The 17,386-nt window shown below is 37.0% G+C and overlaps 1 protein-coding gene across 1 annotated transcript in view; it reads left to right on the top strand.

Moving 5' to 3' along the window:
- LOC123671426 (neural cell adhesion molecule 2) overlaps positions 1-17,386 on the top strand; it is a 412,137-nt gene that overhangs the window by 392,465 nt on the left and 2,286 nt on the right. The window contains exon 12 of the mRNA XM_045605279.1: positions 11,996-12,253. Coding sequence (XP_045461235.1) covers positions 11,996-12,253 — 258 coding nt within the window. The remainder of the gene's footprint in view (positions 1-11,995; positions 12,254-17,386) is intronic.

The following is a 17,386-nucleotide window of genomic DNA, read 5'->3' as shown; positions in this document are numbered from 1 at the left end:
GCGACAATTTTGTTTATTAACGTAGCTTTAGGGGTGAAAATGGGCCTCACCACTGAAGAGAATTTTTCCGCATCATGACTGCAAAATATTCACCGTTATTGTAGTGAATGTTAACAATTCGAATGTGTTTTTGAAGCGTGTATCGTTTCATTTCTAGTGATGGTCAAATTCCTAAAGATGACCATTAGCGTACCCAAGGGGGAGATAGGTTGATATATCCCCCCAGGAGGAATAACCATTATAAGTCACAACGCTCAATAATTCAATCGTGCAAAAATTGAACCAATGTATTCATGAACTAGCGGTTATATCAAAGAGCTCTATCTGTAGTCGCCACAATCATTATTTACATGCGGGCTATAAATGCCAACTTGATTATTTGGATTTGGAGCAGAAAGCTGTCGGGAGGTATTAAAAAAAAAAGGCTTGATCGCCATAACCTCTGCCTATATTCTTGCCCCAGTAAAATATGTGCACCAACATCTGAAGCAGTATCCATCGGGCTCGAATTACCAAAACACTAGAAGAAAAAGCTCACTGGTGATACCTCACTCCAGGATCAAGAAGACTCAACAAGTCCAAACTACACTGCGGTTAACGTTTATAATAGACTCCCTCGAGATTTTAAAACGCTTCCATTCACTCAATTCAAAGGGAAGGTTAAAAATTTGTTACTCAAGGAAGCAACTTGGAGGAATTTTTATCCTGAAATGTTATGAAATAGTTTACAGTTTGTATACAATACGTTCTCTGTTATATCGGGTGTCCCAAGCTCGATGGCCTATTAGACGTTTCTGGAAAACTAATCATAATTTTGAGCTGAAAATTCGCATATTGGGGTTGGAGACAATGATCTTTCTCCCTAAAATATTTTCAGATCTCTACAACTTCCGGTTATACCAGAAACAGACTACTTCTTCCTTATTTCAAATAGCATACCCTATATATTATTGCATCATTAGATAGCTTTTTTTATGGCAATTTCGGCAATATGCCATACCTTGTATAAAAATTCAACGGTTCATGAGTTATTGGGATTCTTATGAAAAAAAAGGTGGCGATGAGGACTCACATTTTTTTGGATATTTCAGCAGAAAAATGCCTTTTTCCAAAAAATTTGTTTTGTTTCGTTTACGCAAATACGTAGTATTATAAGACTGTTTTCGGCTTGGACCAAAAATGTACAGGGTGTTTATAAGAGGATCATGAACTTGGACAACTCAAATTCAACAAAACTCAAGATTTTCAAATTAGAACCTATATTTTTTATTATTTCAGTCGATTCTACGTACAAAAATAGTGGAGGTTACTTCAGCAAACCCTATACCTAAAATTAATACTTCAAGAGTTATCGGGGAGGAACTTCAAATGAGGAAAAACCGCTATTTATAACTGTGGGAATAACTGTCTGTAACTTCCGTAAAACACAGAAAGAAAATAAAATTCGAAGTTTCCATAACTAAATTTGACATATCAAGAATTGTAATGAATTATTCGTAATTGAAAATTGTATTGGTTTATGGATTTCTCAACAATACCAACGAAAAATTAATTAAAATTCATGAAATGTAAAATTTAGTTATCCAAACATCGAATTTCATTTTCTTTCTGTGTTTTACGGAATTAACAGACAGTTATCCCCACAGTTATAAATAGCGGTTTTTCCTCATTTGAAGTTCTTCCCCGATAACTCTTGAAGTATTCATTTTAGGTATAGGGTTTGCTGAAGTAACCCCCACTATTTTTGTACGTAGAATCGACTGAAATAATAAAAAATATAGGTTCTAATTTGAAAATCTTGCGTTTTGATGAATTTGAGTTGTCCAAGTTCATGATCCTCTTATAAACACCCTGTACATTTTTGGTCCAAGCCGAAAACAGTCTTATAATACTACGTATTTGCGTAAACGAAACAAAACAAATTTTTTTCAAAAAAGGCTTTTTCTGCTGAAATATTCAAAAAAATGTGAGTCCTCATCGCCACTTTTTTTTCATAAGAATCCCAATAACTCATGAACCGTTGAATTTTTACCCAAGATATGGCATATTGCTGAAATTGCCATCAAAAAAGCTATCTAATGATGCAATAATATACTGGGTGTGCTATTTGAAATAAGGAAGTAGTAGTCTGTTTCCGGTATAACCGGAAGTTGTAGCGATCTGAAAATATTTTAGGGAGAAAGATCATTGTCTCAAACCCCAATATGCAAATTCTCAGCTCAAAATTATGATTAGTTTTCCAGAAACGTCTAATAGGCCATCGAGTTTGGGACACCCGATATACCTATTTGTAAATATTTGCTGTTGTGACTTACCATGTAATATTGATAGTGCATTTTTATGCTTGTATCTCTACATGTCATAAGTAAATAGTCAAAGCAGGGCGGCGAAATTTTTTTTTGCCAGGGCGCCAAAATATCTGTCGGCGGCCCTGGTATAGATAATCCAAACGGAATTTGATAGTCAGCACTTGGGAGCCCCGCAACCTCTTGCACCTGTGTAACTGTGCCGCTGATCCAAAGCAAACAGACGAAGCCAAACCCCGTTCCCGACAAATCTGCCTACCTCTCCCTCTCCAGTCACTAATCCCTAATCAATTCAGAGCTCGTTTAACTTGCCGATAATTGCGGCGGAATTGGCGCCGATATCGGACCTGATCCCCGGCCGAAACGATAAAACTGAGGCCAATATGCGGGTTCGCGCCCATAGAATTGTGGACACATTCGTTTGCCCGTCCGCAACGCGGCTTAGACTAATGGCCTTCTTGAGCTCATTCCTATTCTATTATCCCCGATTCGAATTGTTCCCGTCCGGACCGGCCGTACCGGAGTCATTAGGCGCTTCTGCTCGCTTCTGCCCGGATTATTTAAGACTCCGGGGCGTTGATTTTGGTATTAGATCGCGGAGGTGATGAATAAAAACCTGGGGCGTATGCCCGAGTAATATGGGAAGTCGTCGAGTTGGCGGCGGCTCGTATTCGAGGAAATTTCTTGATGAAAATTCTATAATATTAGGTGTAATTGAAAGAAATCCTTCATTTTGCCAATAGATAGCTTTAGTTATCTGTATCTCGGGTTGTATAAGTCCGATCGGGTTCCATTGGATGCCGTTAGATAGATGTGATTTCGTACTACAAAAACTTTTCTGACCGTTTTGTGATTAGTTGACTCAGTTAAGTTTGAAGACGAGTCAAAGATGGACACTAGCAAAAAAACGCTTTATTTTACAGTTTTTCTTCGATAATGGCAGAAATGCAAGCCAGGCGGCTGCAAATGTATATAGTATTTATGGTCTTGATACTGTAACAGCCAATGATTCGCAATTTTGGTTTCGTCGATCCCGTTCTGGTAATTTCGATGTCAAATATACACCACGTACTGAAAGGCCAATTGTCGAAAATATCGATAAAATCATGGACATTGTCGAGTCCGACTGTTAAGTAAACACTGTTTCGATTGCCCAAGAGCTAAAGATTTCAAAAAAACCGTTTGGAATCATTCGCTGCTGAATTGCAATAAACGGACCCATTTTCGAAGCGGTCGATGACTGGTAATGAATCTCTTACGACAACGTCAAGCAAAAACGGTCGTGGTGAAAACGCGGTGAGCCAGCGAAAACGTTGGCCGAGCTAGGATTAAAGGCCAGGAAAGTTTTTCTGTGTTTTGGTGGGATTGGCAGGGAATTGTCTACTATAAGCAACTCCCCTATGGCACAATTCTCAACTCGGAACTTCTAAGGGAAGCAATCGCCCAGAAGCAGCCAACTTTGGCAAATGGGAGAAGAATTATGTTTTATCAGGACAACGCCAGGCCATACACATCGATAGTGAGTCGCTAGAAGCTCCGAAGCTTGGTTGGGAGGTTTTTATGCATCCACCTTATAGTATGGACCTGGCACCTAGTGATTACCATCTGTTTCTGTCCATGATGAAAAATTCGATTCAAAAGAGGCATTTGAATATCGACTGTCTCAATTTTTTGCCAATACGATGAGGGGTTCTATAAGAGAGGCATAATGATATAAGCTTCAAATTGACAACAAAATATTGAACAAAACGGCGCATATAATTATAGATGGTGATTGATTGAGAGTAAATGAAAAGTTATTACACCTCTGGAAGAAGAAGTAATGAAAATGAAAACAAAAAAAGACGTCCAGAAACACAGAAGTGTTACGCCAAAGTGTTCTCTCCTAATCATCGAAGAAAAATTAATGATAAATAAATACGATAAATTAATATGAAGGACGAAAATACTAACGTGAAGTCAGAAGATTTTGAGCGTTCATTTGATCAAGTGCCATTAGCTCTCTTGGATACCACACAATTATATATATAATAGGCTGAAAAGTAGTGCTCATTTGAGGATAACCTAAAAAAGTAGTACCCCACAGGTTCAGTGTTGTCAAGTTACTATTCTTTATAATTGTTACCGAATTGTTATCGACTTATTATGCAGATTAAAATATTTGTAAATTCGTTCGTATAAATACAAATCTTGCATTTTCATGTGAAAACTCAAATCATATACAGGGTATTCCTAAATTGGAAGTACAAACGAAAATGAGGGATTCGTTAGGTAATTCAAGAGAAGTTCTATAAATATGGGTTCACCAATGCTTTGTTTTCGAGATGTAGGGTGTTAAAGTTTGATTTTTGAGTTTTTTCATTCAAGATATTCAAATAAAATTTGGCATAAATGTTTTGATTTAGAGTTTATATCACCTATACTCTGTTTGATTTTCATATTTGTACTATTGGTGACTGAAAAGACCATACAAAATCGTGCAAACATTCAACCTCAAAATTCACCGCCAAGAGGTTCCATCTAAAATCATCATATTTTCAAGTGCTCTCATTTTTAATATCACGTAAAACTCTCCTACCCATTATCCCCCCTCCAGAAAATCATAACGCAGTTACCGACCGCCCCCCCCCCACTTAACCTAATCCTACCCAAATTGAAGTAACTAGATGAATTTCCCTTCTCATCAGACAGTCCCTTTTTTTCACCTTCCGTTTCGCCTCGAGATCTTCCCGGCTCCAATCTCTCCTTTGCGTGATAAATGAAAATTGTGACCTGATAAAAAATTCAATTCGGATGTACCAAACGATTCAGTTTCACGGTACGGCGATCTCTGAAATAAACTCACCTTCATCAGGCTGAAATTGCAGGATTACATTCGAGATTTTCTTGTTTTGAGTATTGTTATCATCGGCTGTGACAGATGCTCTTGAAATGGAAATCCGGTATGAAATCATGAATATTTGAATTCGTATTTTACATATCATTATGTTTTTCGTAGAAGAACTTTTTTCCAAAGACAAAAAGACATTATTAATGGCAAATGGCAAATAAATGGAGGTATTAATAATAATAATAATAATTTGCCGGTACAATCATTTACCTAACGGATTGAAATCGTTAGATGATAAAGCATTCAAGAAGAAGATCGAATTAATACTAATTGAAAAATGCTCTTATTGTACAGAGGAATTTTTCTCTGATTCTTTCAGTTAGTTGTTCATTTTCGTTATTTTATTTTTTATACTGTTTGAATTATTATTATTTTATTGTAAATTTTAAAGTAATTTGCTTTTTCTTTTATTGTAATTATTTTTATGTCGACATGTCCTATACATTATAATATGTCTTAAAGTATTAATAAAGATTGAATTGAATTATTATTATTTATTTTCAAGGATAGTTGTATCGAACTATAACTAATTCGTTAATTCAATGAAGAATATCTCATTAAAACTGATTACGATAAAAATATTCATATTATTTGTTACATAATATTATCTCTAAGAATAACTTCATATTGCATCGAGCTTCACATATCAACAATTCTGCTTTTTGCAATTTCTCGTTTCAATTGTTCTGTCATTAAAGGATTTCAATAATTGGTTTCATTTTAAATAGCCCACTTACTGTGCAGTTCTGCAATCTCATGCGCGCTCAGACTAAACAAGGAGATTCCTCGAGTGCCGAGAGACTGAAGCATTCGCCAGTGTGACTTTATTAGCAGTTTTCTCTCATTTTTATGAAATATATTGGTAGATTTTGGTAGTTATATCTTTCCAAACTTGGCCAAAATTGCCAAGGAGTTTTTGTCAACGCCAGCATCTTCAGCTCCTGTTGAAAGACAATATCCCACAGCTGCTCTTACACTCACAAAAAATCGCAATAGGTTAGGCGACAAATCTATAAGATGTCCTATGTGTCTTAGATTCTGGATGGAAAATTATGGATCACAGCCTGGAGGTTTCTTGATATTAAAAAACTTTATTTTTTTATTATTTTCCTTTTGTTATGATTTATAGTGATTTAATTGTTTCTATTTCGAGAAAGTTCATTTTTTCGGTTCTTCTACACAATAAGTTTAAAAAATAAAAATGTTTTGTACAAGGTACCTTCTCATTGCATCATTTTTTTATTGATATGACGCTACACAATACAACTGCTAAAAATCAAGTAGCTTGATAGCATTCAAGTGCTTGATAAATAAATACTTGACTTGACTTGAGATTGAAGAACTACTTCTCGACTTGAGCTTGACTTGAAATCAACTTAAGCTCATTAGCTTGAAAATCAAGCCAAGCCATGAACCCTAGCCATAACTGAAATTCGTAATATGGAAAATCCAAAAAAACATCAAAAAAAGAGTCGAAAACAAATCGTTTTCATGTTTTTATTTCAATGGGGTCTCTTGAAGTATTTATACTCACACGACATGCATTCTGTTTCATTGCGAAATTCTTGTTTTTTTCAAATCCAAATTTATTCCGTGAAAAAATTTTTATTCCACTATCTACATCAACAAAAATCTCAATAAGTAAACAAAGAATCTAAACCTTAAACAACAAAGCTAATGTTTCAAATTTTACACAAAAATTATGCTAAAAATATTCATGGAACAACAATATCACGACCAAGGCAAAACGTGAACATCATAAAAAAATTCCCCATATCTTCAGAATATAAACTGTTATCATCAGAGAGCAATTCCACCACGAAATATCGCCTTAAGGATATTCATCTGCCCTCACGCTCCATTGGCTATCCAACCAAATGTTCAGTTGGAAAAAGGGAAAACGTAAGAAAAATTCTTTGTGCAAGCGGCTGACATTAACATGGCGAGGACTGCTGGTCTGACATAATAGCGATAAAGCGATAATGAAAGTTGAGCAGACGTCTAGTACTCGTTTCCTCCTTCTGCCTTCAGATGCTGCAAGAATATGCCCTCACCAGATAGATCTTATTTTGATATCCGTTCTCCTTCGGTAGGAATTTTCTTATTACGGAAACTCGAGAGACAATCTGACAAATAGACTTTTCTTATTATTAGTCCAAATAAGAGCAGGATATTATTTGGGGTATAATTCTTTTATTGTGTCTCCGGTTCCTTTTCACCAAAACTGATTACACGATCAATGATTTGAATTAAAAAGCAATATTCCGGTAAGATACCAAAAAATTATTATTATAACGTGTACTACTTTGCTTCCGCCGTTTTGCAATAGTCGAACGTCGAAATAAATAGATGGTAGATGTCATACAATAAGCTTAGGTATTTGTGAACATAACGCCATCGACATATTAGTCGATTTGTGTCTGCATCATTCTCGATTAAACATGTCAGCTTACGAGCCAAATTCTAGTCATTTGCGGGAGGTTTTAATTTTCTGCATCAATATAGAGAAATCTGCGCCTAAGGCTTATCGAATGCTCTCAAATACCTATGGTGAGGCCTCTATAAGTGAAAGAATCTGCCGAGAGTGGTTTCAACGCTTCAAAACCTGTGATTTCGACGTCGAAGACCAGGAAGAGAAGGTTTTCGAAAATGCAGAGTTGGAGGCATCATTCGATCAAGAAGACTCCTGTCAATCGCAACAAGAATTGGCAGGATCATTGAGAGTGTCGCAACAAGCCATTTTGAAATGCTTGAAAGTCATGGGAATGATTCAGAAACAAGGAAATTGGGTACCGTACGAGTTGAAGCCGAAAGATCTTGAACGGAGTTTGTTTGCTTCTGATCAGCTGCTTGCAAGGCAAAGACGGAAGAGATTTCTGCATCGCGTTTCGACTGGAGACGATGAATGGGTTCATTACGATAATCCCAAGCGCAGAAAATATGGGGATATCCCGGCCATGCTTCCACGTCGACGGCCAAACCGAAAATTCACGGTTTCAAGGTCATGCTCAGTATTTGGTGGGACCAGCTTGGCGTAGTGTAGTATGAGGCGAACACAATTAATGCGTTTGAGCCGAGCATTGAAAGACAAACGACCGCAATACAACGATAGGCATGATAAAGTGATTTTACAGCATGACAATGCTTGACTACATGTTACTAAAGTGGTCAAGACAAAATCGGAAACGTTGAAATGGGAAGTCCTATCCCACCCGCCATTTTCTTCAGACGTTGCTTCTTCGGATTATCACTTGTTTCGATCAATGACACACGACCTGACTGACCAGCACTTCTGGTCTTATGAAGAATTAAAAAATTGGATCGATTCGTTCAAAAGATTGCTTCAAAAGAAGACCAGTTTTTTCAACGCGGGATCCGTACGCTGCCCGAAAGATGATTTAAAGTAGTGGTCAGCGATGGACAATACTTTGAATAATAAATGTATAACCAGTTCTTTACAGATAAGCCTCAAATTTCGGAAAAAATTAAGAAAGCAAAGTTGTACGCCCATGTAGCTGAAACAAAGTTGCCATTCTCTAGTTGATGTTTTTCCGTTATTTGAGAAAAGCTACAATGAGAAGAGTATAGTATCTATAAAAACTTAATGATGATGAGTGGTTTTTCATATTCGTACTTTCCAGACTCCTCATTTCAGTGTAGTGGCATTATCAGTTTTATATTTCGACTATAAACTTGATGTAACCACAGTGTGACGAAACAATTGTTGGTTGTATTAAAAATTATGAGCATTTTCATTTCTTGACAAATAAAAATGTATTTTTTTTATTCAAATTAATGTGTCTCGACAACTAGGACAATGACACATGGTTTTTCCTTTATAATGAGTTGAGAGTATCGATATTTGTCGTTCCTCAGGATGTGGCCCAAATACAATGTTTTACGGATCTTTATAAGTTTGAAAATCTCTCTCTTTCCCTACGCAACCTGCTCAACACTTCTTCGTCGGTTGTATGTGTCGTTCATGATATCTTAAGAATTCTACGATAAGTCCACATCTCAAAAGCTTCTAATATATTGATGGTATCCACTTTGAGCGTCCATGTTTCGGATCCATACAAGAGTTTGGACCAGACATAGCATTAAGAGAATCTCAAACGCTGATGGTGAATCGGAGAGAAGCTTCCTTAGTCGCACAAAGCAACTTCTGGCTTGTTCTATCCTTGATTCATGTTAGGATACAATTTACAATTCACCCAACATCCCAACTACCAGAACCTATCTACCTGCTCCATAATTTAGCCTATGTACTGTATGCGCCATATGTACTGTATGTGCCATATATACTGGTTGCGGGACATTTTTTGATATTCTAATGATCATAACCTTGTTCTTTTTTACATTTATCTTCATTCCGAACTACTCACGAGCCTGACATAATACAGTTGAGAAGCAATGCACGGCTTGGCTTAATATTCTAGCTACTTGGTTCGAGCTCAAGCCCAAGTCGCTTGAACTTGACTTGAAATCAACGCAAGTTCAAGTCAAGTAGTAGTTTTTCAATGTTAAGTCAATTGTCTAATGAATAAATTCTTAACTTGACATTGAAAAACTAATACTTGACTTGAACTTGAGTTGATATCAAGTCGAACTCAAGAGACTTGAGCTTGAGCTTGAGCCAAATAGCTTGAATATCAAGCCATGCCGTGTATCCCCAATCAAGGCAGTATCGTCAGCTTATCTATCTGAGACGTCAAAGCTTTTCTGAATCTGAGATCGGAGTAAAGATTGAACAGCAATGGCGACAATACACAATCCTGTCGTACTCCTCTGTAAATCTTTATCAGGTTTGATGTTGAGCCGAATCTTGTATACGAACGGACAAAATTGAATTGGAGGACGGATCACAATCAGTGCGTCTAAAATTCGATCTGTTCGTGGAACAAGCGCTCAAAAACTCGAAGAATCGAGTCGATTCCCCAATGAACAACAAATTGGCTCCCATAAAAGTCGCATCTTGTAGTCAATCGATGCTCCCCACTCAGAAAAAACCTGCATGAACCGGTAATAACAAGCGCGGGGAATCCCCGTGCATCGGGACGTCGTAAAGTTCCGCGAATGCACCGTAGAGCGCGCTTTTATCGGCCCGTCGAGATCGGAATTCCGCTAATCTCCGGCTTCGGTTAACGATTAACCGGAAAATTCCGATGATGGTAACGGACGTTACCGCCGTAAAAGACCGGAAGTTCGTTTTTAACGACGCCGTCGGCTGCCGCAAGCCCCGCCTTCGCCCACCGTGTATAATTTTCGAAGATGGAACGATATTTTTATGCCGCCTGGTCGGTTTGTGATTCTCGTCAGGATCCGAGCGTCGTCGTTCCGGCGATTGTTATTAGATTTCGGGGAGTTTCCCGGAATTTTCCGGTTTTTTCTTTTGTGGGAAAATCGTCGATGGGCCTTCGTTGCTCTGGTTTTTGTGAAGGTGTGGAGAAGGTTGCTGGTTTTCACTGGAAATCCGATTCGTTCAGCTTATCGGATCTTAAATGGCAATAAAAGGATGATCAAAAAACATTTTTTATCGACAGTCTTCAATTTTGAGAAATTCATAATGAGTTGAACATCAGCAATAACTTGGAGGACATACTGAAGTATGAGGCTGAGTCTGAAAAAAGGGTACTGAAATTCCTCAATCGAATAAAATTGTTGAAAAAAATTTAACTTAATTACCCCCAAAATGAGTGTTGAACAATATTGCATCCTGTTCATACAATGTTTCGTGTATTATTTTCATGTTAATTTATTTTTTGTGCTTATTTTTATTCATTTATTTGATTTATCATTTCTTGGTTTATTTATTCATTCATTTATTCATTCTTTCAGAAATTTATACGATCTCCTATTTACGTTATTTTATTTTAATACTGTTAACTACTGTTTGATCTACACTTCTATAATTTAATCTTTATTTATGTTATAAATATTCATGAGTTTCCGTCTGTATTAATATTTTTTCAGCAATGGCTAATGACCTTAGCAGTCGATGCCGAAAATTCCTTTATAAAAGGGGATAAATGTTTTGAGGAAGCTATCGAACTATGCACTCCACTCAATAATTTGTAGACTCTGCGAATCGGACATGGAAACAGCTGAACACTTGATATGTGCCGGGTCTAACCAATAAAAACCAATTTTGTCTTGAAAATTCTACTTTATTCGTCAACATAGTCACCTTCAAAAGTGATGCATGTGTTCCAACGCCCCTTCAACTTTTCATTGCCTTTTCTGTAGAAAAGTTCGTCTTTGCTTTCAAAGAAGACTTCAATCTCGGCAATCACTAGTTCATCAGAGCCAAATTTCTTACTTGGAGAATTTCTTTGAGGTCTGCAAGAGGCAAGTTATCATTGAGGTCAAGATCTGGGGAATTAGCAAAGTGTTCAAGCAGTTGAAAGTGCAATTCGTTCAATTCGATCATGGTTTTCGTCCATAAAATAAATATACAGATAAATAAATATATGAATAAATAAATATGTGAATAAATAGATATATAGATAGAATATGAACGAACAAATATATAAATCAATAAATATGTAGAGTCATTAAAAGCAAATGATGAAGTTTGGATGAAATAAATCAAATTTTTGTCAATAGTTCAGTTCGTTGCAAGAACTGTAAAATCTTATTTTCAGAGTCTGGGTTTCTCTTTAAAATATTTTCCAAACTATTACCAGTGTCTAGTTCATCACGAGTTTCCTATTGTTTTCTTGTTTTTCTTCTGGACAAAGTTCCTTCCAAAACAATTTATCTTTTCGATCTGATATCATAACCCATTTTTTTTTTGCAGCAAACGATGGTGAGATCCCCTTCTCACCAGCCCTCGGTATCCTGATCGGTGCCATTTCGACAATAATAATTGTGATAATAATCATCATCATAAGTGTGAGAAGATCATCGGGTCATCGAAACGCCACAATGGAACACAAAGTCATCGGCGGAACTGTCACTCAGCACAACACTCTTTCTTCCACCAAGCCGCTGTTGAGGAGCTCATCACCAAGAGAAGGAGACGAGAAAGATCCAGACGTTATACCTGCAAAGTTTGGTAAGTGAAAAACCTGATACAATAATTGAATATTATACAGTCATCTTAGTAAGTTCTCCTCGGAAATTGACATACCCAAACTCGTATGAATTTATATTTTAACATCCTAAAAGTTCTCTAAAAACCTACGTATGAAGAGGTGTTTCGTTTACCATGGGTTTTTCGCTATTTGTATTTATTACCAGCTTTATAGATGATTTTCCACACCTGTTGCCTCAAAAATTATCTTGGTGGCGTGTCGAGTATGTATTACAAAGGCTGATTCAATCCTTACTCTCAACTCAGTCAAGTCAGCGGTTTGTTGTTCAAATTCCATGTCTTAGATTCTACCCCAGAGGTAGTAGTCACAAGGATTTAAATCTGGGGATCTCGGTGGCCACTCAGGGTTCCAGCAAATACCTATGACCATTTCACCCAATTATTCCCTCAATTACTCTTTGACTTTACTTGAAGTATGAAAAGGTTCAACATCCTGCTCGAACCAGTAGATGTCAGGATCTCGCAAGTGGTCAAGGGACTGTCGACCATTTATCCGATAAAAAAGAGCCTACTTAGCGCCTAGAGCCCGCTTTTCACTAAGGTTGGCCAGACTGGTTGGACAAAATGCATTGTCAACAGTACAGCGGGTACAAGCTTCTCAACCACCCTGGTGTGTTCATATTGCTTTAAAATAATGCATTTCTTATTTTGGCTTGTCCAACCGGGCTGGTCCAAACTAAGTGTAATGGGGACTTTAGGGTGGTAAATACCCAGGTTTCATGGTATGGGCTGGTATCTCCGAGATTGGAGGCTTGATAGGCCGGATAAATGGTCAACAATACCTTACATTAATTTTCCATGTAACGTGTATGGAAACTTTGAAATCGATTATATCCTCTTGAAAACAATCAAATCATGTATCTAAGACAATCAAGCACTAGTAGTTTTTTCTCTAGAAACGGAAAAAAATGTATTCTTATTGTTATCTTATCTTGGACATAGGGAAAAACCACTTTCTTGTCGAAAATTCAATTTTTTTATGGATTTCTGATAAGATGGGGCTTGTCTCTTATTTATAAAATAGAAAAACTTGAAGATATAAGGAATATTATGCAAGAAGTTTTAGCACTCTATAGCTCTCCTATCGAAAGTTATAAGCTTCGCAAATCTTACCATATGTAGAGAACTTTTAGAATGTTAGAATCTCAGAGTAATAAACATAGATAGAGGGAGCATTTATTATTTTCCGTAAGCAAATTTTGATTGATCAGTGATACGATATTTCACTCAATTCGCGAGTTTCTCCACAAAGAACGCACTTCTTACGTCCCATAGTGAATCAACGTTTCATATTAACTCAAAACATATTGAAATGAATACCTTAAAATATCAGGAATCCTGAAAACAAAATCCAAGCGCGCCAAACGACGTGAAACAACCGATAACACTTGAAGAACAAAAGCTGCCAAACCTTGGATTTCGGCAAGTAGATGCAGAAAATAATAAATAATCTAGTTATTATAAATTTGACAATTAGGAAAATATCGGATTCCGAATATTCAAATTTGCATATTTAATCGCGAATCTTTCTAAAATATATATTTCATTGAATATAATAAACACACATAACGATATAGTAAAATTGTGGATTTGAAAATATATCACAATCCGACAACGTAATCTAACCATGTTGGGGACATGTAAAAATTGCGTATACTCCGTCTATCTATGTTTATTACTCTATGGTCAAAATACAACTTTATAGCAGTTTATGGATGAATATCTCGAATACCGATATACGTATCTAGTTTTGACTTAGATGATTGGATTAATACGTTACATATTGACCGAATAAATAGCATTTGTAAGCCTTTTAGTGTCTGATTGAAATTATAAAGTAGTTACCCACCGCACGACGTTTCAAAACGAATCATCGAGAATCCGTAATTCCCGATCATCGAAAATCCACCCCACATAAAACGGACGCGTACGCGACTGGCGTATCTATCGAGCGACGGACGCGACAGTGTAGGCACGTCCCTCGAATGCCGTATATTCCGGGAGTCGTTCGAATTAGGGCGGTAATCCGAAACAAAACAGTGGACGGATCCGATTGTTGTCGGCGATTCCGAATGGCCGTTTATCTGACTGCATTCAGACGTTGTTCAGCGATCGGAAACAGCTGCTAGTTCCGATAGGGAATAACAATAACAATAACAATAAATTTATTTCAGAAATCTTGTACATAGAATCTGGTACAAAGAAAAGAAATACGTCAGTTAAAGAAAACAAAATCAAATATTCTTACAAAAAAAATCGAATTCTCTCATAGAATAGGGTTCACATTCAATAATAAGTGATTGAATCTCTCTTTTGAATAATTTAGGTTCCATATTATGAAATTTTCTAGGTAACAAATTAAACAATTTCAAACATATATAAGGTACATTAGACTCCGTTATACTCAGATGATGAGAAGGGTATAGGAAATGTGAGCTTTGTCTTGTTCTATTGATGTTTTTAAAATTCACAAAATAACTTGGATTCTTACATACAAATAATAAACATCTATATATATATATACCTCTAACAGTCATCAGTTTATTCGATCTGAAGACACCTCGACAAGATTCTCTGAAAGATAGACTGAACATTATTCTTAAAGCTTGTTTCTGTAAAACAAATAATTCTTGAATGCCATTGGTACCTCCCCAAATAATTATTCCATAATTTATTATGGATATGAAGTTCGAAAAATACAAATTTTTCAATATAGAGATATCAACCTGAGATTTCAATACTCTCAACGTGTAATTAGCAGATCTTAGACGATTTGAGATATGTTCAATGTGTTGACTCCACTTCAAACCTCTATCCAGCCACACACCCAAAAACTTTACACAGTTATTGACCGAGATTTCTGAACTTCCTACATTTATCTTCTCTGGAATGGTCAAATTTGATCTATCTGTGGTGAAAAAAACACATTCCGTTTTTTCGACATTCAACTTTAGCCGGTTCTCAGTGAACCACAATTCCATTTTCTGCATTTCTCTGTTAGAATCGCATATAAGTTGTCCAACATTTTTTGATTTTATAATTTTATTGGTATCATCCACATACATATATAAATTTTGAGAGCTCATATCATTATCTGGTAGGTCATTGACATAGATCACAAATAGCAGAGGTCCCAGTATGCTACCCTGAGGAACCCCATCTCGTGATACTTTCTCGCACGATTCAATCATTTCTGCTTCTATCTCCAAAGCAACACGTTGTCTACGATTTTCCAAATAACTCTTGATCAGCAGCAGTTGATTGTCTCTGATACCATAGCTTTCTAATTTATCCAAGAGAATTTCGTGCTTGACGCAATCAAAGGCTTTGGACAGGTCAAGAAAAAGCCCACATGTTGTTTCACCTCTCTCAAAACCCCCCACAATGCTCTCCACAAGCTCAAACATAGCTGTCTCCGTACTTCTGTTCTTGATGAATCCATGTTGTGATGTGTTGAAAATTCCAAATTTACTGAAAAACTTTACCATTCTATCTGCCAACAATCATCGAGCGACGTTCGAATGTAAGCGGGACTCTCTCTTGCGGATTTTCGCTTAACTAATGCGAAGTACACCGGGATGTTGGTCCTTGTTTCCACTCGAGCATTATGGGATTTTGAATCGATGTGAATTATTAAGGGTTTCTGATGTTTTTCTTGGGCTGAATTGGATGTCTTGAATGATTCTCTTAAAATGGAAATCGAAAAAAAACATTTTATCTTGTATTGAGAGACAATTTGCATTTGGTATCTTACCTTACTTCAATTCCAACCCTAACAGGGTTTTCCATACTTGGAATTCTCTGCTGGAAGAAGTAATATCAGCACACACCTCGATCACCTCCAAGTACAAGTTGGACAATTTTATGGATTTATTGTAGATTCAGTGTCTATTTTCATTTTTTGTTTCCTTTTTTTAATTTGAGCACTATGGAATAAGTCCTCTGCCTTTTCTTTGGTATAATAATAATAAAAAAATCTAATGAAAGTGACAAAGAAATTTGGCGTTTGGAATGGAGTTCTTGTAATGTCTTCAACAAATGTCTTATCGTTGATCCTTCATAAAAAATTTGTAGGTTTCAATCTTCCTAGGAAAATTTGGTGTATTTCAAATCGACTCAGGTCATGGTCAGGAGTGTCTCAAAATGAACCTCAAGGGGGCGCATATCTGCATCACCATGGACAGCCAAACCATGCTGAGATCCCTGGAATCGTGTTGCCAGGGGTCTCTGCTGACTTGTGAGTGCCATAACACCCAAAAGCAACTGGCCAGAGGAAATAAGGTGACTCTACTATGGGTACCAGGGCACTGTGGGGTTGAAGGAAATGAAAAAGCTGATGAACTTGCAAAAAGTGCATCAAGGTTAACACATGCTGGACCTGAGCCTTTCTGTGGGCAAGGAAAAGACCAATATAAAGCTGCGGTCCAGCTATGGGAGTTGAACAACAAGATAATCCACTGGACTAACACTCCTAGACTTGTTCAGGCAATGAAATTCGTGACGATTTCACCTACCTACGCCAAAAAGCTCTTGTAGCTGTCACGAGACGAGCTTCGGGTGATGGTGGGACTGCTGACGGGGCACTGTCAGTACAAACATCATTTGTACCGTATGGGAAAGTCATCAGACGAGATTTGCAGGCTCTGTGGATCGGAAGCAGAAACAGCCGAACACATGGTATGCAAGTGTCCGGAGCTGGCTGGCCAAAGAACTATCACGTGGGTAAGCCGGTCCTGAATACCTAGAGGTAACGGCCAAGGCCCCTAAGGAGGTTGTCAGTTTAATTAACGTCATTGACGACCTCCTTGGGTTTCTATGAATGAGTAGGGTAGAGAACAAAAGATCTGCATGGTCGCAGTTCCCGGAAGGCTTACCGAACCAAAACGACCCCAGTTAAAATAATAATAATAATAATAATAATAATAGGTCATGGTCGTTTTAATAGTATGCTCTTCAAATGGTATTTTATTGATAGTTCACTATGTGTGTGTTGTGTAGAAGAAACCATTGATCACTTGGTGATTACTTATCCAATTTATAAATTAATTATAAAGTTTCCAACCGTTGATGAATAGAAAGAATGAAGAAGATTTT

This window comes from Harmonia axyridis, chromosome 1 (genome assembly GCF_914767665.1).
Source record: "Harmonia axyridis chromosome 1, icHarAxyr1.1, whole genome shotgun sequence".
Classification (NCBI taxonomy): Eukaryota; Metazoa; Arthropoda; class Insecta; order Coleoptera; family Coccinellidae; genus Harmonia; species Harmonia axyridis.
Note: the sequence above shows the minus strand (reverse complement) of the source record. Positions and strands in the feature narration are given on the sequence as shown.